Source organism: Lampetra planeri, unplaced genomic scaffold (assembly GCF_965212315.1).
Source record: "Lampetra planeri unplaced genomic scaffold, kcLamPlan1.2.h2 scaffold_814, whole genome shotgun sequence".
Classification (NCBI taxonomy): Eukaryota; Metazoa; Chordata; class Hyperoartia; order Petromyzontiformes; family Petromyzontidae; genus Lampetra; species Lampetra planeri.
The window spans coordinates 7,725-33,243 of NW_027615636.1; the positions used below are offsets into that span (position 1 = coordinate 7,725).

Below are 25,519 nucleotides of genomic sequence, written 5' to 3' on the forward strand. Positions count from 1 at the left end.
AGGAAAACAAAACGGACTCACAAACGACAGAAAACTTTTTTTGTCCGATGAGGGGAAGTTCCATTTCCACTCCGGGTGACGTGCATTCACACGACACAACACAGCTGTGAATGTTTCCTTCTCATGCCGTCTGTAAATTCGTCCACTGATCCTGGGTTCTGGGATTTCCGCCACCCATCCACTGAAAGATGACAACCCTGTTCGAGAATCACTGGATAAAGGAAATATGAAAATGTCCTTCACACACGTTTATGGAGTCATTGCAGTCACCGTAGCTGTAGATGAACCATTTACCACCATACAAAGGGTAAAACCCCCATTCATTTCTATAGAGAGGAAAAAAAACAACATTCTAGTCCTAGGATGTGACCTAGAGACTCCAAACCAGTGTTTACTGGTCTATATCGCCTACTTCCATGGGACATGCCCATTAATTTTAGGTTTTAAAGCACGTATCCAGCCACAAAATCACCATTCAGCACATTTCACAGCATCTCTCAGGGTTAGATTTCACCTTTAGTGTCCAAACACCTTTGTCCTTTTAATCCCACTCTTTTTCAATGCAGCTTCTTCCTCCACGTCTCATGAGGAAATTTAAATAACATGTATTCCACTTGATCTTATCCTGATCAACATATTTAAAAAAAAAAAAAAAAATGTGTTCACCCATGTTTCAGCACTGAAATCCCTCTTCCTGTCAAGCTGCCATTCCTGTTCCCTCGCACTTACTTATCCTCCCAACGGCCATTCATCCATTCATCTGTAGTAAGGGAATGAAGTGGAGTCAATGAATGAGAAATGGATGAAATGTGAAAAGGGAGAGAGCTTTTGTTTACCTTCGTATATTTCATTCCTGCGTTGCCCTCTCACCATCAATTTCTTTCCCTATTTCATGGTGTATTTAGCTCTCAGTCCAATATGTTTACCCATGTTTCCTCCCTCCAGCTCTCTCTTCATCTATCAAACTCACTCTTGCTCTGATTCCCTGTGAGATCTGCAAGAAAAAAACAACAACAAAAAAAATCATCCAATCTTCCACTTTGATGGGATAATTTTCCTAAAAGTCTATTCTGTGCTTTGTTTTGAGCCGCTCAGGCGTGCTTCTAATAAGTGCTGACACACAAACAGAATTGCAAAAAAATAATTTCACCCCATTTTGTTTGACTCTTTGATTTACCAGGCTTTAAAAAATACAACTCTGTTCTCATCTTCACTCTCTTTTTCTGCCCCAAAGGAAGAATTTTCTCGTGTGACATGCAGATTTGAGCTGGCAGATCTCCTACTCCTATTTTTGAACTTCTGTTTAACCTAACTTGCCTAAATCTTCACACCTGTGAAAGTTGCCACGTTGTAGCGTTCTGTCACTATCCACTCCGTCTTCGGTTATTTTTGGGAGTCGCACAGACACATGTCTGACGCCAAAGTAATGTCACACGCTCATTAACCAGCACACCTGTGGGAGCACGAGCCGGTTCAGAGATCAGCAGGTCGGCAGGAGAGAGGGAAGAAGGGTCCGGGGTAGTTTAGACCCTCACCTGACCCAGGTGTAACAGCTGATTTGGTCGTCATTAGCTAGAGCAGACAATCGAAACGAGGACGGAGCGGATTGTTACAGTTCGCCAAGTACTGCATGTAATTTAAAAATATCTATGAGGTATCAACCCTCTTCTCTGCACCACGAGATGATACAGCGGCTCCGGGCTTGTGTTGTCTCGGTTGTTTCTTCATCACCGTAGTGCCGAGGAATGAGTGCTGATCTTTGCAGAGTTTGAACAGAACATGTTTTGTGTTCAGTGGAATGTTCCCACACTTTGGAAACTTTGTCTTTGTCTGTTTGTTCCACCACAATTAATGTGTTCTTGTAAACATCGAGCAATACTGGCCCCAGCCAGTACTTCCTGTAGCACACTCTAGCTACAGATTAGCATGAAGCAGCAGGTGTGTAATATCAACAATAACACAACAAGTGAACGATTACATTTTTGCGTCGACAAATTTTTGTTTTACGTTGACTAATAGCTACATTTCTGACTCTCTCTGTCTCACCAACACAAAATAGTTCTCCGGAAGACATTCCATCACGGCACCATTCACCCCGATACAACAACCCTCCAACTCATCTCCTCTAATTTGAAATTGGACGTGTTGAAATGAAAGAGGAAGACAATGTATAGGGAAAGTCAGACTGCACATGGAATTTCAATTGCTACAGCCTCCCACGAGAGTGCTGCAGGAAAGTGTACACTTAAGGTGCTTTGGGATTGAGGGCGGAGAGACGGATGAAAGAGTAAAGGCTGAACAAAAAAAGATCTCCCCCGTCCTTTCATTCACCGAGCAAGTCCCTCACCCCCCAGAAACCCTCTCAAGCACAGTTTAGTGCTCAGATTTCAAGGTGCATGCACAAGTCAGACATCCCACGCGCAGCGCGAAGGTGTTTGTTCTCTTGTTTCCCTGGTTCTTACTCTGTTTAAGACTGCATGACTAATTGGTTGGCAAGTCAAATTAAAGGCAGCAATGCAGGGCAACTGTGTGTGTAATTTTCTGTTTTGTAGCTTCAATAAAACAAGATCTGCAGATGAGCCAGCGTCGTGTTTATTACTGTCATTACGTTCTTGGCGGCAGTGTGTTGAATCGCTCATGGCGCCTTCTTCACTGAGACTGAACGGAGTGGGAGGGGCTGCAAAAAGGATAAAAGTCGGCTCTCATTGCGGGAATATTGCACCGTGATTACACCTTGTCAGTCTGTACAAAGAGGTGGCGGGAGGCGGTCCAAGTCGCTGTGCGTCTGAGCCTGCAGCAGAGGTTGTAACAAAGGTATAACCAGATGTCGCTGGCGTCGCTATGCAGCTACAAGCACGTCGAGAATGTGTGCAGCTGATCAGATGGAAACACAAGTAGCATTAAAAGAAAAAAAAAAAATGAGCAGGAAAATGTGGAGACATTAACTCTTTCCCTTCCATACCATAGCTACACCAGCTGCATTCACTTGCTGTCTGTATATAGTGTATATAGCAGTATATGCATCTCTTTTGGACCATTCTATATGTTTTTTGTGATGGGCTGTTGTACAGTTGGCTCATATACATTTGATATGAAGCGATATATAGTCTAAATATGTGTGTGTTGATATTCACTTGCTTATTTCATAGAATATTTATGGACAGTATGCAATATGCATCATGTGATATCCTCAGGTTGATGTAATTATAGGGAACATTTACTAATATTTACTTACTATTTACGTCTGCTGAACGGAACAGAAAAGCAAGCAGTGTGAGGGAACGGCTTGACGGCAAAACGGGACCCACGTGATGTGTTTCTATGGCAATGTCATAATTTGTATGTACCATAGTAAATGAAATTAAATATAATTAAAATATGAATAATACAAATAAATATAATATATAGTATATAAATAAAAATACATATATTCTTGTGCATTATTTAGTTTTATTATCATATCAATCAATATATGTCTATAAAATCCTGTTTTCTCTAGACATTGCATCGAAAACTGAAACTACTTTCCCATCCTTCTCTCGTCCACTAAAACGACATCCAGTTTTACATCTGCCTGTATCATATCTGTTCTTCTGCCACAATGAAGAACTGTTTCAATGTGAACTGATGTGGAGAAAAAGACAGACATTATGTAGCTGGATTCATGGAACGCTGAGTCTTGGTGTTACAGTTGTGACACGACAAATAAAACAATCATTTCCAAGTCGATTTCTGATACGTGGTGCGTTCAGTGGCGTAGAACCAAGAGCAAGCTCATTCATTTCCCTTTGTGTAAATGTAAACGTCCTTGTTACACCACAGTCATGGAAGTGGCGTAAACGACCTCGTCTCTGACGCTCAAGCAGGCAGGTCATTCAAATGTTGCCTTGATATTTTTCATAAAATGAAAATAAAACCATCTAAGAACAAAGGAGACACTCAGAGTCACACGTGGTTTGAATACATCTTGAGATGATACGCAGACGCAAATAGAATTTTGTTTTGTGTTTCCAACCTTTTTCATTCAATCAAAGCATTTTTTTTTTCATCCCACAAGAGATATGATCTGTTAATTTACTTCAGTTTTCTGCCCCGTTTCTTCCACCTGGTAGAGCAGAAGTGTGGAAATATGTGATGGCTGTGCTCTTATTAGTGGAAATCACACAAAGGTACAAAAAGTCCTTGACAGGAAATGTGTGATTCACTGTGTGAAGGACACTTCAGTTCAAGGTCTGTTAATATCCATTGTATCAGGTTGATAATGTTGTTGTCAGGAGCTGCATGTTTTCCCTGTTCTGAAATGTTCAGTGGAATAGTTCCCATTTAAAGGATAAAAGAACAGTGACACATTTAATGGAATACCATCACATTCGTTCATTTTCTTCCACTTATGGGTCTCGGTTATCCTGGAGCTGATCCCAGCTGTCAACAGCTGAACGTCAGGGTTCAAGGCCAGACAACCATTCACGTTCACACTTACAGGCAATTATCCTCAGCATGCTTTTGGAGGTGGGTGGAAGCCGGAGAACCCGGAGAGAACCCACACAGACACAAGGAGAGCGTGAAAACTCCACACAGAAACATCCCAGGAATTGAAGCAGGTTCCTTCTTGGAAGAGGCGGAAGAGGCAACAGCGCTAACCACTGCGCCACTATGTCGCCCACCTTCGAATCGTATAACTCATTATTTTTCCTTTGACATGATGTTTGCACATGTGCACACATTAGAGACTCCTGCAGCTGTGTGTTATTGTACAGCTATCTTTCAGTTGTTAAACTCTTCTATTGTGGACATTTTTTGGAGACGACCTTCAACTGCAGGTTGGTGGGTGATGTGATACGGACATGTGATGGCGGTTAAGTTAAACCATTACGTCATCGTATGTTGGTAAAGGTTGGTAAATGTTACGTGAACACGATCCCAAATGACCTACTAGATCCACAAAACATAACGAGAGAAATTGAGAAATTGGCTGAGGGAGGGAAAGGGGAAGGGGAGAAGGGGGATGAATCGATAGAAGGGATATACTCCTCAAAAGCCTCTTAACATTAAGCATTTACAGCTTAAGAACGTCAAAGGAAGGTCAGTCAAAGAGGAAAGAACCAGGATGAAAGAGACACACTGTGTGTGTGCGCGTGCGTGTGTGCATGTATCAGGTATTCCTCGTGCTGTGGGGACATGAATCTGTTTTAACACATTTCATGGGCTCGCCTCACTTATTGGAACAAAGGTTCATGTATGATGAATCTACAGGAAACGGGTCAATCTGTCTGTCCTTGTGTTGTATGTCAAAACACACAACTGTTTGTGAGTGTCTGTGAGCGTGTGTGCGTGCATGCGCGTGCGTGTGTGTCCCAGCTGCACTGGACAGCGGCACAGCCGGGGCAATGGGCTTCTTACACAAATTAAATAAGGGGATATTGTGGGAAGGTAATTTGTTTTCCCTCTCATCTTCTCGTCTGACTCACCCAGATTCCTCTTTAAACATTCACTTGAAGTCTGTTGACGCCATGAACTAATGAAATGAACCAGGGACAGAAGCTGAATGTGATGACGGTGTTTGGGGGTAATTGTGGTTTTAAAACCGTCTCGCTCTGCAACAGGACATGAGAATATTCTTCCTCCGTTAATAATAGTAATAATCCAGCGGGAGCACTTTTGCTGCTGGAAATTCCAGAATAAAGGCTGCTACACACTCACAGAGGTCAGTAACGATTTACCATCACCTCAGTCAATTCATTTGACTTCATTAAAACAGCAATGCTGATTATTCAATGGCGCACATCAATTTGCCTGTCAGAGCTGATTCATGTCAAAAAAAATGTCCAGTAATTTAATTGCAAGGTAAAGCAGTTTGCTGCCATGATGTTTATTGAGAGTGACGTTATCCAAAGACAGTCCGTAGTCACCTCTTACTGTACACGCCGCTGTTTAAAAAAATACCCCCCCCCCATGAGCTAACCCCCTAACGTTCCTCAGAACGCGTTTTCATCCACTGTGTAGCGTGTATGGTGAATGATAATAAAGGGCATATTTACTTTTCTCTCACAGTATGTAGTGGCGCCCGCTACAGTTTGAATTTTGGCTATTTGGCACTTTGAATCTGCTGTCAGCTGCAGCTAGTGGTACACAGTACATGGGTGGGGCCACATCACAGCTCATGCTGCTGTCTTCACTTAGAGACTGGTTTTCTGCTTCAAACAATCTTCCTGTCGACCTCGACATGTACTATAGGCCTCTATGAAACGCTGTGGCCGTGGTTGTAGACGTGGTCTTCAGGTGTGAAAGCAAAGCAAACCGACAGGGACTTTGAGAGATAATGTGCGTCTCCAGCGGGGATTCAAAAGATAAGCTGCTGTTAAACCCATCTGCTCCTCTGCTGCGGGGGAGGTCGTATTCTAGTCAGGGTGGTTGTAGTTTAAAGTGGCTTTTATCTGTTTTTTTTTTATCCAAGCAAACAAGAAATAAACATATTGCATGTTTCACGCTCAGCCGCTGTTTATTTGGAGTCTGGTTCATCCATTTATCATTTTTATTCAAATAATGCAGATGACTTGTTATGATTGTGGGTGCAAGACTGATGACCCAGTGTCTGCGTGGAGATGTAAAGTACGTACAACACTTAAATGTTGCATTTACGACAAGTTGCTCTTGAGCTACACTCAGTCTTTTACATAAAGAGGTGAACAGAGCTGCTGCTGCTGCTGCTGCTTGGACAAAGCTGCTCTTGACTGTTTCAGTCCTCTACATTTTGACAGTTTGATGTACTAGTAGAGTCCTGTATGTGTGCTAGTGGCAGTGAAACTAGTGGCAATGTTGCACCAGTGCTACTAGTGACACTAGTACTACTAGTGGCAGTAACATTAGTGCTACTAGTACTACTACTACTACTACAAGTTGCACTAGTACTACTAGGACTTAGCGACACTAGTTGCAACAGTACTACTAGAGACACCAGTGCTACTAGTGTCACTTATGGCAATGTTGCACTAGTGCTGTTAGTGACACAAGTAGTACTAGTTCTACTAGTACTAGTGCAACTAGTGTCCACTAGAGCTACTACTGGCACTAGTGGCAAAGTTGCACTAGTGCCGCTGTCAGAGTCTTGTACATGTAATTCAGTTGGTAAACATATGGAAGAATAAAAACGTATAGCAGACTGTGTGGTGTTGTGGGTGTGTCCATCTGAAGGGAACTACTCAGGGTGGAGAATAGACCTGCAACTATTGATTAATACTGTGTATTCTAGCGATACTGCAGTATATTAAAAAAAAAAAAGACATTTTCTTTATTGAAGCACCAGTAAACGTACAACAGTGACAATATGACGTGTGCTAATTTACATGTCATTGCAGGCGCAGGTCAGTGGGTCGTGTCAGTCATAAACACACAAACTGCATTGATTTAAATGGCTCTCTGGTGATAACGCGTCAACATTATTGATGCTCGCTTGACGTTAATTTACGTTTACTGCTGCTTCTTCTTTGTTGCCGTCTTCTTCTTCTTCTTCTGCCTATGTGGTGGTTAGCATCCAACATTACTGCCCCCTCTGAGCAAAAAACAGTAGTTCAACGCTGCAGTTCATAGCATCTTTACCTTATTTGAGGAATCGGTGGCGAACTACTGGAGAACGTTGAACCTGACTGCACCTGCTGCTGACCCAGTTGTGGATCAGCAGAGGAAATGGATGGTTGGACTGATACTCCAGTTACGTGGGGCTTGCAGCTGTTTATTGTCATGGCTCCAAACATAAAACGCACATCCCGAGGTTCCATTTTCTGTCTTTTTATTTTACACAACATAACAACACAATACATGTTGTCTTTTTCTGTACAGAAGCTTTCCAGGAGCTTGTGACCAAACCAGGCTGTAGTATACCAATGTCAGTGAAAAGCTTGTCGAAAGTTTGTTTTTTTTTATGCTCTTTTTTTCTTTCTTTTGTATTCTTCCCTTTTAAAAAATATCAATTTCATAAGAGGTCTGTTAAAGTCTTCATTTTCCCTGTTGCAGTTTGTCCATTTGTCGAGAAGCGTCTGTATTCCTCAGAAGGTACGAAAGGCTATGCGTGAAATCTTCCTTTGTCCACTTTTTCCTAATCCCTCATTAGTGGAGCCTGGTGGTGACTTAAATCCTGTGAAATCGCCTGTCAGAGAGTCTGTTAGTGCAAATGAAGGCACCGACTGCTTTTTCTCTTTTCCCGTGAACGTAGACTGATGTGCTTTTCTGTTGTGTTGCATTTCCTTTTTCCTGCAATAATTCCCTTTTTAGTGGTAGTTTCAGATAAGGTGATAGTGATTCGGGAGATGACGTGGCGAGCCTCTTGACTTGTTTTCTGTGCTATAAAGTGGAACCAACAAGACAACTCGAGGACGCAACGTGACAAGGCAAGTTATCCACTTGCAGCGTGACCGACTGCGAAACTGTAAACTGAACACGAGGAAGTTTGAAAAGTAATGATATATAACACATGATGAAAAAGAAAGGACACGCTCACGCTTTCACACACGCACGAGCATCCTGTCGCAAACATAAACACACACACATACACACCTCACAGATGACGCACATGCTGCACACACACACACACACACACAGAAAGATCAAACAGTAATGGATATTTTATGGTTTGGTTCCAGTTCAAACTGTGCTTTCTAAGATCCAGTCAGAGTCACATCGTTCTTTGTCTGACTCTCCGTCACCGTCTTTGGGGATCAACATCCCGCTCATTGATTGGCTCCGTTTGTTACGCATAATGCGTCCTAATTTGGGCGCTGCTCCTCCTGCCTGATGGGACGAGTGAGTCTTGTGTGTGTCTGTGCCCCCGTCACTGAAGGAGTACCTCCTCCTCGCCCTGCTCCTCCCTCCTCCTTCCTCCACGGGGAGAGTCTGGTACTTGGCAGCGGAGGAGGAATGGGCACGAGGAGCCCGGCGCAGAATGGGAGTGTCTCGGAAACGGATAGAGGAAGCCGGGCTGGGGCTCGCGTTTGGGCTGGAGAACGGAGAGGGAGCGAAGGGAGGCGGGGTTTGGTTGAGAGATGTGGAGTTGTTACGGTTGGTGTTGAGGTTCTCCAGGCGTGATACGGGAGGAAGAAGAGCAGAAGAGGCCGTGGAGGAGGAAGAGGAGGGAGGGCGAGGGGACGAGGTGGGGAGATTTTCCGCAGTAGCTGAGGCGTTGGAGCAGGAAGAACCGGGTTTACTTGGAGCCGGCTTCCGCTTTGACTTTGTTAGCGAGCCCGAGGTGGTGGGTGAGGAGATGCCGGCTTCACACGCTTTCTCCTCAGCTCCAGATGTTGGACTCCTGCTTGTCCAAGGCTGGCTGAGGACAGATGTTTCTGTGGAGTTGGACAGAAGAGTCATGGAATCCCTCCCCCCCTCCTCCTGCCCCTCCACTTCTTTTCTTTGCACTTCCCGAGAGGTCGTCTAATCCGATTGAGCCCTGCTTAGAGGCGCTGGGAGTCACAGTGCATCCCTGCTGCCCGTTGGTCTGTGAGTGGACGTTGGTCATCGACAAGGAAATGCCTTTAACACCTTCAGCCGGGTTGCACACCTGAATGAAAACAGAGGAGTGAGTGATTTTCCCCTGAGATTAACCCACGAGGAACTCAGGTGAAACATTAAACATCATGATTTGAATTTGAGTTTCTGCTCACAGAGGAAACCGTTTCACTGTTTTTGATCCATGATGTTCTCAGCAGAGGACAGTTATCATCTAACCCAGGTGAATTATTACTGTCCTCACATGTCAAATGCATGAGGTGTCAGGAGCCCCCCACACCCCCCACACCCGCAGTCCTGTCATCTGAAATTTATGGGGCACTCATGCTGCTGTGCACTTCCCCCCATCGATCATGTTCTTCACTTTGCATACAGAACATTCCTGACTATGTGTCAGTTCTGGAAGATTTTGTATATAATTGTAATTAAACAACCAACATCAGCCTTAAGGCAAATAAGTCAAATGTATGAGATTATTATTATTATTACACTACAAGGCCAGTTTCAGATCATTTTAACCCTGACAATAATATAATAATACTATATTAAAATTAAATTCTTTTACAATTAAAACTTGATTCTCGGATTCAAGGTTTTATTAACTTATGCTTGAATACATAGTTGATTTTAAACTTTTTTTGTAAGTAAGTAAATATGCCTCCATAAAAAAAAAAATCACCACTATGTCGTTCTGTACAAAACAGTTTCAAAACCACACACCCACCTTGTACCGAATCATCAGGATGATGATGAAAACGAGCACCGAGGCCACTATTATCCCTCCGATGATAATGATCATGGTCCCGCCGAGAAACTGAGACTGCATGAAATGACACCGCATGTACTCTGACTCAGTGGTGAACTGCACGCAGCCGACCACTCGGGTTGCTGTCAGCGAGGTGATGACATCGTCATAGATGGCCAGCACGCAGAGGTCGTACTGGGTCCCTGCGGCCAGGTTGTTGACCAGGAAGTTCTTGCTTGATGGGGGAATCATTCTGAGGCAGAACAGAGGGACAAGAAATACAAATGATTCATCCGCATCAAGAAAACAGACAATGAAATAAGGACTGGGCAGACAACAGTCCAAAGCAATTCTTATACCACACTCGTGTGAAGGCTGACGTGTATTTGCAGCGGAGATTCTCTGCGTTGTGTTCAGGGTTCCTGTCAGCTCACCAGCTGGGCACTAATTTTCTCCTGCACGTCATGAACATCTGTTGTTTGTTGCTGGGTAGCCCTCAGTGGAGTTTTCCCCTGAAAACACCTCGAACACCGAGCTCCAACGACCTGGGGCCTCCGAGCTTCGGGCCTTGATCATGATGAGTGTGCATTAGCTTCCCATACCAAAGGAGGTTTAGTCCGAGACTCCACAAACGCTCTAAAGGATGCTTGAAGCAGAAGCTAACCACAATGTGAGCTGACTTTTTCTTTTTTTTTTTTTTTTTGTCCACTGCAAACTGGAGACAGCGAGGAGCTTCTCTCCCTCCGGACTGACGCCAGTCAACGTCAGCACCGATGTAAGCAAGCGGCGGTTCTAGAAAGAGAGAGTCTGTCTGTGCTCAGATTTTGAGTACTCTATGTAAAAGTGGATGCTGAAAGAAAAGATAAGTCAAGAATTTACTAGAAAGATGGCTGTCAGAAGTGCCAACAGTCTCTTGAACAACAACCCAGAAGTCAACGTCGGGACTAGACGACTCCTCCTCGAACAGCTGCCTCACGGCACGTGAACTTCCTCCAGAGCTTCTTCCAATCTCCAGGAAAGATGCTGAAGAATCACTCTGAATATTGTTTTTCAACTTTTCAAGTTGAAGCTGGATCATCTGGACAAACAGGATTTGCATATATGACCTTCAGTTTCTCTAAGACGACTTGTCAGCGTTCCTGGATTTTCCTCATTAAAATGCAAATTAAATTCCTCATTAAAAGCAGAGAGGGCAGCTAGTTTCACTGTCCACAGCCGTGCGTGCGCCTGTGTGTGTGTGCACGCTAAAGGAGCTAAAGGCTTCGCTCTGGCCAGGTCAAGCGTCAGGTTGAGTTTGAGTTAAATGAAGGTTAGAAGACATGTTGAGGTTAAATGTTCAGTATTAAGAGCTGGGGATTGAAACGACCAGTAGGTTATTAGAGTGTCCTCAATGGAATAACAGCACAAGGCTGCGGGAGTGTGAGAGCATCTATATGACCGCATGAATACTAATCGGAGCATCTGAACGCTCGCTGACCATGACTGGTCTCGCCTTTGCGTCTCTTGATGTTTTCATTTCTATGGATTGAAAAGCGTGGCTATGAAAGTCACTCACAGCAGCATTTTTGATTGTGCAGGGACGCATAAAGTGACTTTGGAGTGTGTGGGTTAATGCCATCGGCTCCTCCGAGCGCAGATACAACCAGATGCTTTTGGACATTCACATATACGAATGGAGATGAATTCATTATCACACTGTGATGTGTGTGTGTGTTTGTGTGTGGGGTGGAAATAAGTCGTCAGCCTATCATGTATTCATTTGAGTCCAGCGGATGTGCTTTTTGTCCAAAGGGATGAAAATGCCGCAAATGATCCAGTTGAACACTTCCGTCAAAGGAAATGTTCACTGCTGAGTTTCATCACTGAAATATAACGTAAACCAACCCGTCATCGCTTAGAATTCAAGAGACAATGAAGATATCGACAATGCGGTTGTCTCTGCAGCACGATGACTTCACAAAGTACATTTTCATGCAAATCATTGGATTTTTGTCCGACACATAATTATTTCTTGATAGCGTGAGCAGTTAGCATTGTGATTTCACTCAAACGGACTCATTCATTGTGACTAATTTCTTTGTGTCTGAGCTGGATCCCGCTGCCAGCGTTTGAAGCTCTACAGTGGGCAGATGATTGCCTTGGCCGAGACTATTACACTAATCTATCTACTCTGCTCTGCCAAGCCCTCAGCCCAGGGCGCCTGTGTGTGCACGTTAGCGTGGTTTCATTACATGGAGAGTGCGAGGGAGGGGAGGTGTCTTTGCACATGCTGTTCTATGAGTATGTATTTGTGTGTTGATGTCTATATGTGTGTGTGTGTGTGTGTGTGTGTGTGTGTGTGTGTGTGTTGAACATGTTTCTTCCGCCTCCTCTTCCAGTTGCTGTCAGTGCATCTGGCTTTGCGCCAGCATTCATCACTGATACACCAGGATATTCTGGTACGTCCAAACTGTGTGTGTGTCTGTGTGTGTGTGTGTGCACACGCCTACGCGTTTGTGTACTCCACATTCGCCAGGAGGCCGATGTGTTCTCCATTATTTTTGCTTTCAGCTGTTTGTCTCAAGACAAACGACTGCCTCTACACAAAAAACAGTGAACTGTGATACCAGATTGTTCTATTTCTGGCCATTTCACATGATTAAACACTGGACACAGCCTGCAGGCCACAGACAGGCGCTATTCTTGAGGAGGAGGAAGCATTCACGGCAGTGATTCAGTACACGAGACAAAGGCTTCCAGGCTGAGCTGCAGTAATGGAAGGTCCAGGGATCCTCACAGCTCATCTCAGTACTCAGACAGCGTGTGACACACTGGGCGATGTTTGTGGAGGTTTGGAAATGATAATCTCTGCTTTTGGGCGTGCTCATTAGGAGTTGGATGTAGCTGGGAGGTCACTTTTGGCTTTTCACATGGGACGTGAAAGTCGTCCAATTATCTGTTAGTGATCAGATTTAGTAATTAATGGCCTCCTCCCGGCTGCTGACTCAGACGACTGCTCCATCCGCTGGCTCATAGAGCTGAGTGCAACCTTTAGTGACAAGCTAGCACTTTATATTTTACCATTCATATATTATTTTCCAGCCCATAGGGGGCAGCGTGCCACCATAAAGTTGCTGTCCTTTACTGTTATACGAAATGAAAAATGTTAACCGGGTTAGGGTTAGCCTGAGGATGAACGTTCCAAAAAACGCCTACTATCCCCAAAGAACATGCAAAATATTTATTTTTTTCCCCAAAAAACTTTGCAACATCACATTGCAACATTGCTTTAATATTAAACATAATCTAATTCAAGTGATCGATTAAGCAAATTCATGGTAACACACTAGAAGTCATGTAAATACAATCAACCTAATTAAGAATCAGTGGTTTCGAAGCAGAACATGAAGTGGATTAATGTTGGTTCAACTACCGACCCATTACTGCTGACCTCAAAGCTAATGTGGCTTACACAGCAGATGGCACGGCGCCATGCTAATGAGACTGAATCTTTAAGGCCGACAGAAAACTTCTCAGCTTCTTATTTCTGGTCCACCATGCATGAGAGCACTGATGGCAGAGCTAACAAGCACCTGAACACCCTGCAGTCGGAGGTGGAGCGCAAGGATGCTGAGCAACTCCCCGTCCATCTCCACCTCTGGCGAGGAGGCGATGTTCCCGTTATTAATCTTGAAACCGCGCGACTAGCATGGAAAGAACAGTTGTCATCGTTCTAACTCCAGAAACTAAAGGAGGACAATCCTCCACCCAGCGAGATCTCATTATTGCTGAGCTCCGTGCAAACCAGCAGAGAAGAGTAGATGTCAGTAAGTGCCACGCGATGCGAGCTGTCCCACACAGACGAGACATTTCAGCACCACCTTTTACCTAAGACCTACATCTGCTAAGCTCAGCGCCATTCTCCCAGTTAAGCTGAGTCATCGACACCGCTCTTTAATGCTGCACTTGGCTTCTTCCACCTTTCCCTCCTTCATATTTCTTTCCCTATGCATTTTTAATAATTGTTACTTTCCTCCTGAACATATTTCTTCCAACATTCTTTTCTCAAGTGCTTTTCCCAGTTCTCTTTTCGTTCTCTTTGTCTGATGTTTTTTTGTCCTTCCCTACTCTGCTGCATCCATTCTGTCCATTCTTCGACGAGTCGAAACCTTTTATCCTCTTCTTCCTTTACACCCATGTGTCCTTTTTGCATTTGTCTTATCTCGTTTCCTTTGTTATCAACCTTTTGTCCATTCTTCCTCACTCAGCCACACCTCTTCGCTCAATGGCTGCTGCCTGCTGCCATCAGCTAATATCACCAGTTTATCGTCTTATTTCCCATCTATGCAGATGACACACATACTGTATTTATAAATGGTTCTGTAGATGAACAATTGCAGCTCACTCAACAACAACATGATCGTCTCTCTGAATAATGCAAGAAAGTGAAATCAGATGTAAAACAAAAAAATCTGACATAGCTAAACTGTGTCATGCTTTCCTCTGTTGCGAAGTGGAATACTGAACAGCCTTGGTCATGAAGTCAGCGCTCAGATGGCTCAGACTGCTGCCAGCACTGTAAAAAACACCAGAAGAACCCACATCTCTTTTTTGCTGTCTACTGGAATTAACTTACAACGTTTAAATCCAAAATACTCTGAGGATCTTAATCTTCCGTACAAGTGTTAGTGTTAGTTTAGATGTGTATTGTTGGTGTTTAGATCATTTTTCTGTGTTTCTGCTTGTTTTGTGATCTAATGCCAGTTCTATTGATTATTATTGTGCATGAATACCAATATATTTGTTTTTACTCGTCTCTTTATTGATTGATTATTTTTCTAATATAATCGCCCATTTAAGGTTGATTTCCCTCCCTCATTCCTTCCACGCTTTCTTTACTTCCTTCTCACATTATTTCATCCATACGAGTGCAGTTGTTGCCTCAGTACTGGTTTCCCAACTTAAATCCCTGACAGCTCTTTTATAAACCACACAGTTGTGTGAGGCTCTCGGTTATGGTGCTATAAAACCAGAACGGAAACATTTACGAAGGCAGATGTTTGTTTGTTCCCTCCTTTAAAGCTGAGCGATGTGTTTCACCCGAGCTGCGGGGACCTTTGGCGAGGAGGATAAACTGTTTCCGTCTTAGTTGGAGGTAAGAGAGACAAAAAGAGGGAGTATGAGCACTGATCCATCCACTCACAAGGAAGGAGTCCCTGTGGCTCCATGTTTTTTTGTTGTTGTTGTTGTTTTTTTTAGGGAGGAAAACATCTTGTCAGATAAACAGACGTGTGAAAAAAACAGAACAAAAACCAGAGCAGATGAGGAGCAGAACGGTTTGGACGGAAAATGGAGATAACGATACAAACTGTCAAACAGTGTTTGGAAAGCTACTTTGACTTTTCAGACGTACCCTGTTCAGATGTAATAGTAGTGTAACTATTTCGACGACTTTACCAGAGTAACAAATTGCGTTAGATTTGTTTTCTAAATGGTGAATGACAGTTACATGTAATGAGTTACTAGTTCTATTATTACAAACATCAAAATAATGTAAATGTCTTGTTTTGTCCACAAAGCAGAGATTGTCAGTTTACACCATAAGAAAGCAGAAAATATGCTCATTTAAGGAGATTCAAACACACTTGTTTACATGTGAATCATAGCAGCTAATTTAGTAGTAAATTCTTTATCAATTCATTGTTGTAGCTCTAATAAGGTACGTCCAGACAATGATCCACAGCAACTTATTGCCATCCAGCATTCGAACAGTTAATAGACTCCTTTGTTTCTATAATGTGTTCATAGATTCCTTCGATATATTTCACTGCTTTGTCAAACTTAATTACAGCAAGTAATTGGTTCTGCGTCTGCACAATGGCGCGATCTACCCTATGTTGGTTTTATGGTCATTGTTGTCGTTGGCACCTGCGAGTTTTACTATCATCACTGACGTGTCTATAAATGCTTCAATAAAATCAGTGGGGTGTAAAGACCAAACACTGGCAGCGCCACCTAAGGTAGATCGGGTGTAAAAGGTCATCACATTATTTCATCGGCGTCAGCCTACCCTTGACCTGACTCTGCAGTAAGGGGTTAACAGCCCTGGCTTGGATACGGCTGTGTGAATGACTCAATTTAGTTTCCATTAAAGAACCATCAGGGCGAGAGAGAGAGAGAGAGAGAACAAATACCCGTGGGTTGAAAGTTGTGTCGCCATCAGCCACAGTAAGAAAATAAATGTGTGTTTGAAATGAATGTGTCGATATAATATACAAATTTACTTACATTTCAGTATAGTTACGTTGATGACAAGACAGTTACTTCCTAATTCTAATCATTCTTTGTTACCTCCATCAAGGAGTTAATATGTTTAAATTGGTCTATCTTGGTGTGGACTTTTCTAGATTTTCTAGATTTCTAGATGATTCCATTCCAAGATTGTGAGTGCAACACATGATTATCGTTGTGGTGAGACATCACGGCAGTAATAGCGTTACCATATCCCCCGTATCCCATGTCCCTTCGAATATGTGAATAAATCAGGGTGTACAGACATACAAGGCTGTGGAACTGTGGAAATAAGAGGGCGGGTAGGGGTGTGTGTTTGTGATAGGGTAAATATACATAACAATCTAAAGTGTAAAGTCCTTCCATTGAGGTGGGACACAATCAAGCAGAGTGCACGTCTGGGCTCTTTGGATGCTCCTCTCATACGCAATGAGCTCAGTAATGGGAATGAAAGCAGCTGTTTGCCGAAGCTTTATAGTTTCAGGGCAGGACGAGAAAAACAGGCAGGCTTTGGAATCGAAATACAATACTTCAGCGGGAGGACAGTATCAGTAAACATCCTGACCCTCACCTCCCTGTGGAATGAGAGCTGGATGAGTTTTTCCTGTCGGAATCAATAGAGAATAAAGTATTACAACTATAACATTTCAGATCTGCAATGGATCACGTAACTGGGAGGTTTATTTCCGTTAGGGCTGTACACCGTCGACCGTTTATTCCTGTTTTTAATGGGGTGAGCTGAATGTACAGTATTCAGGAGAAGCCCACCCCCCGCACCCCCCTGTCCTGCCTATCGTCCTGATGTTGTCAATGTGAAAAAAATCCATAAGCTCTCAGTGAAGAAGTAAGTGGCCAATCTGAGACTGTACGAGTAGTCATTCTTTGCTGTTTTCCCACGTGAGCTGTCTGTCCCTTCTGTTGTCTTCCTCCAGCCCCTCTTTTCTTAAGAAAAGCCCCCCACCCCCCAACAGCTCTTCTTCCCCCTTTGGAGTCTCTGTTCCGGTAATGAAAAAGCCCAATCAATGCTGTTTTTGCTTTGTGCCAGCAGCAGAGGTGTTGAACGGAAATCTATCCTCACTAAAAGACAAGAGCGCAAGCTAAGGGGGGAAACGCTAATGATTTCAGCGCTTCTTATTGGTCGAAGGAGGAAGGGACGAGCGCGGGGGGCAGGGGTGGAAAACAGGGGGAAAGACAGACTTAGTGTCGTGACAGAGAGATTATCAGCGTCATTTTCACTCATTTAGATTCAGATTTTTGTTTTGTTATCAGCTGTTAGTCGTTGATGTCAGTTGTGGACCCCTCAAATGTCTGATTTTGTCCACAAACCAAAGATTTAGTTTATTTCAAAGAAAATAGAAACTATCCCAGTAGCACTCAGACAATTCACCTTGTTTATCAAGGAAACAATTGTTTATCAGACTATCTGCCAATCAATTGTGTCCAGACACTTTCGAGCATCTATTTTTGCCCAAAGGTAATTGTTTGGAATGAGAAGCAACAGAAAATGAGAGGGAAACACATCCTATCTGCTGCTATCATGATGGGAAATCCATTATGTGCCTCTGCTTTAAATCCCATCTCAACCTTCTCTGGATGACGCACACGGAAAGCTTTAAGTACTGATGAATGATGTGCAGAGATTAAGAATAATACACAATGCACACAGAGTCATCGATGAATAATCTGTTTGTTAATTATATGTTGGTCCATTCAAAAGCCAGCGATATCTTCTGCATAGATATACATCACACAGAGCTTCTAGTACCACTGAAAGATTAGAAGCAGATTAATTTTATAAAAACCTAAAGCATTGTGATCAGCGTGACCCAGAGAGTCCCTCCCAGCACTCTCATCGCCTGATGCTGTGCTGATGAAGTATGTATGGAGATTAGCAATGATATGAAAAGGAGATAATGCCGGCAGATTTACCTATGAACATGTAAATCCTCCTCCCCCATCGCACCAGAGTCAATGTTTGGCTCAAATAACAATCATTCCCCCGTGAGATCGATCTGATCTCTGTAATCCCACGCAAACAACAGAGGTCAAGAAAGACTCGTGCGAAGGCCGTCCGTCAGGGTGCTCGTCTCTCGTCGCTGACTGCGGATGCTGATGATGTCTCTTGTTGACGGACACACTCAGCATCCACACGTCAGCCCGTTGTCATTCCCATCCCGTCCTCATACGAGTTATCTGTCCGCGCTCTTACGAGCTTTGACAATTACACAAATGATTGTCACCATGTCTGCTTGGCATGCAACTTTGTTTTTCTGGGTATTCTGCTGGTGTGAGAGTAAACTCGTGACATGAAACAGATTGAATAAAACTTTGTGGATGACTGACGGGAAATTCATTATGGAGTGCGAGTTGTACTGCACCGTGATTTTGTTTCTTGCAGTTCCACATATGACAATATTTCTCAACACCATTCTCACATATAAAACTGCTGAACTGACCATACTGGACTCAGTGAACCCAAATTGACGTGAAACCAGCTACTACTGGGTCATCGCTCTAAGAGGCTTTTCATAACCAGTCCATGATTTTTACCGCTGCCAGGTATGTTGTCGTATCTCTAGCATTGGTTTAGGGTTGTACTTGAAAACAAGAAACTTCATCGATATCTGTGAATAACAACAGGTCCACCAACGCCAGAATTCAAATGTGGCATTACCCACATTCTCCACCAGTAGAGGGCACCGTTCTATACTGTTGGAACAATTCTGCTTGTATCCAGACTGTAATGGGATAATGTTATATCACAGCGTCTCTTGTGCAACGGTCTGTATATTTTTTATTCTTCTAATCTGTAGTCTCGGTCCCTTTAATCACATTTTCCACCACAATCATTAAACTTGCATGGAATCTAATGAAATCCAACCTCACTGCTCAGACTGAGTACCTGAGAAGCTCATCGCTCTTTGTGTGTGTGTGTCTAACTCCGTTGTGTTGTGTTTCCCGGTGACACAGTCTTACCTGTAAACCAGTGAGTCATCCTGGCTCCCGTTGTACTGGATCTGAAACATCCGAATGCCTGGAATATTTCTTTGAAAGTTAAACTTGATCAGTGCCGTGGAAGACGTGGCCTCAGCCGTCACCACCCTCTTATCCACGCCGCTCTTCACGTCACCAGTAACGTTGCTTCCATTTGCGCCGCTACGGGTCGATGTGGAAATATCCGATGAGCCCGGGTCGGGCTCCTGAATGTTGTTGGTGTTGTTGGAAATATGTGGGAGTTTGATGATGACCAGTTCGACGGTTTGATGGGCTTCACCTGCGGGGTTGGAGGAAATGCAGGTGAAGGAGCCGGTGTCTTTCACAGTACTGATGAGGATGTCCAGACTCCCGTTGGCGTAGACCAACGTCCTGGAGGAGTTTGACACCAGTTTGCCCTCGGGGGAGATCCAGTGAATGGCCGGCTCTGGGTCACCTCTCGCCTTACACCTTGAAGAAGTGAAAACCAACCGAGTGGTTCATTAGAAACGAGACAGAATGGGGTCAAGTGTACAGAAAATGCAGCACTCAGCTAGTTGGGGGTTCCACTTTCCCTCTTGGATTTACAAAGGAGGCAATGAACCAGAACACGACCTGCTACTGTGGAGCGAGCACATTAGTTAAGTGCGGATGCTGGGTGACTCTTATTGAAATTGCAGCTTGTTGTTTTTTAGCGTTGTACTGAATGAGGAAGGGTTTTTCATCAAGGGAGAGAATCAAACTGATAAATGCTTCAAATAACGTTGTCTCCAAACTCAGCTCCAAGTCAGTGTACTAACTCAAAGACGTGTTTAGTCCAGACTAGGGGAATCCACAAGGACAGATTGTCCCGGTGTGATTATTACCCTGATTATTGCAATTTTCATGATTATGGAGGGAAATAAGGACAAATTATTACTACTATTATTTTAAATTTCCTATTTTGTATGTCATACACACTACACCACGCGACAGTTGACCACCTGTACAACAGGACATCTATACGTGACAGAAACACTCTGCACACTGTCAATATTCTGGACTGTCAGCTGTACATCATCTGCATCATACTCTTCATAAGAGATGAACTACATTGCACAACTGCACATCTTTATATTTACCCTTTCCTTTAAAACAGTTTCATGTAGTTGAAACGGTCCCATACACACGTGTGTTTGGTGGAACAATGGTGCCAGATTGCTTCCCTCTGCTACGTTACATGCTGAAGTGGTTCTCGCGTTTAACGTTACGCTATGAAACGTGACATCAGGTCTCACGTATGAATACTGGTCAACAATAGACACCGATACAGTGATCAGATATTAGCATCTATCTGAGTCCTTGGAGTGTGTAAAGTACACATGATCAGTTTATTGATCATATTGGTTTTGGGACATCACTTCATTACATGAGTGATGAAAAAGCAGACGTCAGCAGTTAACTGCGCCGGCGCAGGGTAGCTCTGTGAAAATGATCAGTGGAGGATTATTTTATGTATTGTTCACTCTGACGAGTCTGTAATAGAATCAGATGCGCTCCCAATTTTCAGGAAGGGAGCCGGTATTGAAGTAACAAAGCTGTATCATTAATCTAATCATCAACCAATAATCCTTGACATATTCCTTTATCAAAATAGATGCTGCAAAAACATGTTGACCCCTTTCAAATTTCCCCTGATAAGGAATATATGGAGCCATGGACTGGACATAATACAGGTAAGAGAGCAATAGCAAGTCATTTATTTCCTTTGCCCCTTTTTCATCATATTTCCTGATTAGAAAACATTACACCTATCATTATTGGAGGCGAGTGACCAATATATATGCAAATGAAGTAATCATCATCTCTCAGACCTGTTGTTGTCTTGATTTAGTGTGTCCTCTTACTGTCATGTCCCCATCACGTGTGCCATTGAAAAAAATAGGGATCTACGCTTGTGTGAGTGAAAAGGAGCAGGAGTGTATTTGGTTGTTGGGCAACGAGGAAAGTGCTGGAATAACAACATCTAGTCAGTTTATCGGAAAAGAGCTGATACCTGAGTGCAACTCGCTGCCCTTCGAGGACCCTCATCTCATGGGAGTGTCTGGTGATGAGCGGGGGTTCGCAGAGGAACTCCTCCTCAGGAACGGACCAGAAATAGCGACCGGAGAGGTGCTGAGGCGACGCACACGTCTCCAAGTCGTCCTCCCTGTTCAGCCTTCGCAGCCAAAGAAGCTCGCAGTTACAATGCAGAGGGTTTCCTCCGAACGACAGCGCAAAAGACGTGGAGGTCATGATCCCCGATGTGGCCAGAACCTGTGCAAACAGACATGTTTGGGTTTAAATTCCCGACAAGCCTGCAAAGCAGTGAACAAACTGGAAGGAAGGTTACAATGTGTGCAGGTAAGCAGTTACTCAGAATGAGAACAACAAGGACAAGGAATCTGTTCTAAGACATTGTAACTGTGCTAACACTTCCACCAAGTATGACCGCTGAACTGCAAATGTTTGGTTCTGATTTCGAATCCCAGTCACAAACTGACTTTTGAAAAGACATGGCGGGTAAAACTAATGTTTTCATCATCAGATCAAAGCTTCTTTGGTTGGACACTGCAGCTCACATGTAATCACACGTCTACGTTTTGCATCATGAGCAGCGGAACGTTTGCATTTAGTTGCATCTGCACACAAGAAAGTGCTGCTTTGCTCAAGTCTGATTTCAGATTTGAACCTGTGCTCGCTGAAAAAGAGGGTCAGGGGGCAGCTTTTGTTGGAGTTTATTGGAGGTGACGTCCAGCCGGTTGAGTTTCTGTAGGAGCGAGAAGGTTCCCTCTGGAATGAAGTCCAGCATGTTGTGGTCCAAACTCAACGTATGGAGGCTTGTCATTTTCTGTCATAGAGAGAAGAAGAAGAGTTTCATGAGAACTCACCAAATGTGTCCTGACTCCTGCTAGTTAGCGACTCAGCAAGAGATGTTCAGCTAATCTGGGTTATTATAGTAGCTTCTGTTTAGTACTGATATAACTCAGAAATATTGAATCTTCAGGGGCCTCGGTCAGTTTTGAGCAGCCTCATCCTGACCTGGATGGCCTCCCATGGGATGGAGTCCAGGTTATTGTAACTGAGGTCCAGTTCTTCTAGAGCCAGCAGGTCGTTGAATGCCCCCTGGTGGATCAAGTACCAGCTGGTTGTTGTTCAGAATCAGGTGGTGGGAGCTTGGACATGCCGCTGAACGTGTCGTTGCCTATCCTTGTCAGCCGGTTACTAAGAGATGACAGTGGTGTAAATGTTTGGTGTTCAGAGGTGTAATTATCATAACTTTTATTGGTTTACTCTGTCGATCTAAAAGAGAAGTGTACCTGTTGAGGTGCAGCGCTCTGAGGTTCTCCAGATCAGCAAAGGCATTCGGTGTGATGTAGGAGATGGTGTTTCTGGATAACGTTAGGTCCACCAGCCGTGTCATGTTTGCAAAGTCTTTCCTCTTCACGCTGTGGGCATCAGATGACACTAAGTTACAAGTCCAGAAAATATTACGAAATGTGCCTTTTTTTCTGACAGCGTATGGATCCATCGCAGAGTTAAAAGAATCTGTCTTTTTAATGGAAAACTCCAATATTTAACAGCAGAATTCATGTTAAAAACAGAATTCACATGTGGTATTCCTTTTATCTTGTTCATCTCATTCAATATTTGGTAGCGCGAGCGAGTCTCCTCCGAAGGCAAACAAACCACAGAGTCCAGGCTCAAACTGCGCAGCCATTAGGAGACGGCCTGGAGCTGCTCCGCTGACGATGAACAGACGAGGACTCACGCTGGAGCCTCAAAGAATCTCTATTATTTTACACCCAGATGAGTTTTATAGCGTCCTCGTGCCAGCATGTTATGTGCTCGTATCTCCATAAAAAAAAAATCACCCTCGGTGACGGCATTCTGTCCCAAAAAATGATGCGGCTTGTACAGTTTTGTCAGAGAAGCTCTGGGCGTTGTTGTCCGATGACATCAGAGATCTTATCTGTGAGTGTTCTATTCAATTTTCTGTCTGATAATCACAGCACAAATCAATGAGTCAAGATTTGTTTTGTCATCAATTCAAACAAGAATAGTTTTTTCTGGTGTTAAAAAATTTGTCGCAGCTTTATTTTTGATCATACTTTTGCAGAAAGAACACTACGCAATAGCAGAAGGTCCTCGTAAGTTGCTTCTGATACAAATCACATTTATAGTTTTCATACTGGGTCACCACGTGTAGGTGATTTTGCATGTTTGTCACAACCAATGATGTACACATCACACGGACATTGATTGTACAGCTGGATACATGCTTCTGCACTGAGCCCACGTCGTACTTTGCGCAGGCGCCCGAACATTGTTGCGGGTGTTTATTCTTCTGCGTTGAATCTTACAGTGGGGTTTAATTTTTTCTGACTTTTCAATCCAAAAATATCCTTTTGGCCGGTTGTATTTTCTTTGCAAACACAGAAGTGGTGCTCCTAGAACTTGGAAAGCCACATTCCAACAGTCCAAAGACGGTTGGCGTCTGCAGACATCAGTGGTAGCTGCAACGTGTAGTTGCATTTCTGGAGCGGTGCATGTCAAGTTACGCCGTACCCTACACTGTGAGCGACACATTGGCGGGGACCCTTTGTTGCAGGTACGCCATCAGTTTGATGCAGAAGCATAAATCAGGCGTTAGGCTGCACCCTTGTATAAAAAGATGCAGCATCTATCTACAGTGTCACGAGGTAGATGCACTCATACTCTGGCTTTGGTGCTGACGCGGCGGTTACCTTGTGACGAAGTTGTCGGCCAGCCTCAGCTCCACTGTATGCCGATCAATATTCGGCGGTACAAAGAGGAGACCTTTCTTGGCACAGAGGGTTGCCAGGTTGGGTGACAGGATTTGACAACAGGCAGCGCTTTGGGCAGATCTGTGCCCCCACTGCCATGGTAACTGCCAGTATCACACACAGCAACAGTCCTCTCCATGGTTACCCACCCCACCTGGACTCCCTGAAGGGGAAAAAGATAGGGAGAGATGGAGGTGTCAGTGACGAGGCGTTTTCCATGCTAAAGTAAAACAGTGCAAACCATAAACCAGAAATAAGCTTTACAGATTCCTTCTTTCAATGGGATGACTTGAAAACCTGTGTGTATTAGTGCTGCAAACAACATCAATTAATAATCCACTGCTACATTGATTGATTTATTAATAGTTTTTATGGAAGAAAGGTCAATATTGTCTGGTGGAAGCTGCTTACATGAGGCTATTTTCAGGTTTCTTTGCTTCTCTGATGATAACAAACTTGACTGTTTTTGGTTTGTGGGGCAAAACAAGACATTTAGGAGGTTGCCGTTTAACACTTTCGCATAATAATTGACGTTTTAATGAGTGGTGAGAATAAACTGAATTGTATGTCACAGGATATAAACAACCGGCTTTGTAATGGTGCACTGGACAACTTATCAGCTGCTGCTCATCTCTGCGTGCAGAGCTCCGCGTTTAAAGTGGAGAATATAGATTGCTGCTCTGATCATAAGTGTGGGTCTGTATGAAGAAGGATGAGCTGCGCGGCCTGTTGTTATTGTAGCTTCAGCATCAGTCTGCGTCAGGCGTTCACTCTCAGTGCTCATACAGATCAATAAAAAAACACTCTGGGACATACATTTCAACTGACAAGTAGAGTGAATCAGATTTTGATGAAGTTAAATATTTTAATGGCTTGACATAAACAGATGAACCCAAAGGCCTCTGAACTGACTCACCATCAACTTTTTGGCTTCGCTGCTCAAACCACAGCACGTATTTATTAGTCATTAATTGCCTGGGAGTGGTGAGAACTACGCGCACACACACACACACACACACACACACACACAGACACAGACACACACAATATCATCATTTGTAAGCAGCAGTGCTTGTAGTTAATTAGGAAAGGTTAAGAGAGAGAGGGAGAGACGGCCGGGCGGGAGCCAGTGAGAAAAGGCTCATTAATGACAACCTTGATTGAGGTTTGAAGGACATGGCCAAATCAGGATTAAAGGGATCACAGTGGA

At 43.7% G+C, this 25,519-nt stretch overlaps 1 protein-coding gene across 1 annotated transcript; it reads right to left on the bottom strand.

Annotated features, from left to right (window-relative positions):
• Positions 1-8,839: 8,839 nt before the first annotated feature.
• Positions 8,840-24,408, bottom strand: LOC144742013 (leucine-rich repeat and fibronectin type-III domain-containing protein 5-like; the record flags this gene model as incomplete). Its single annotated transcript, XM_078624511.1, is given in 12 exon segments — positions 8,840-8,989; positions 9,404-9,547; positions 10,220-10,493; positions 19,487-19,954; positions 21,519-21,778; positions 22,194-22,352; positions 22,544-22,639; positions 22,641-22,673; positions 22,675-22,726; positions 22,822-22,950; positions 24,250-24,368; positions 24,370-24,408. Coding segments are annotated over 12 exon segments (1,923 nt in total), but the record flags the coding sequence as incomplete, so codon positions are not given.
• Between the last annotated feature and the right edge of the window lie 1,111 nt (positions 24,409-25,519).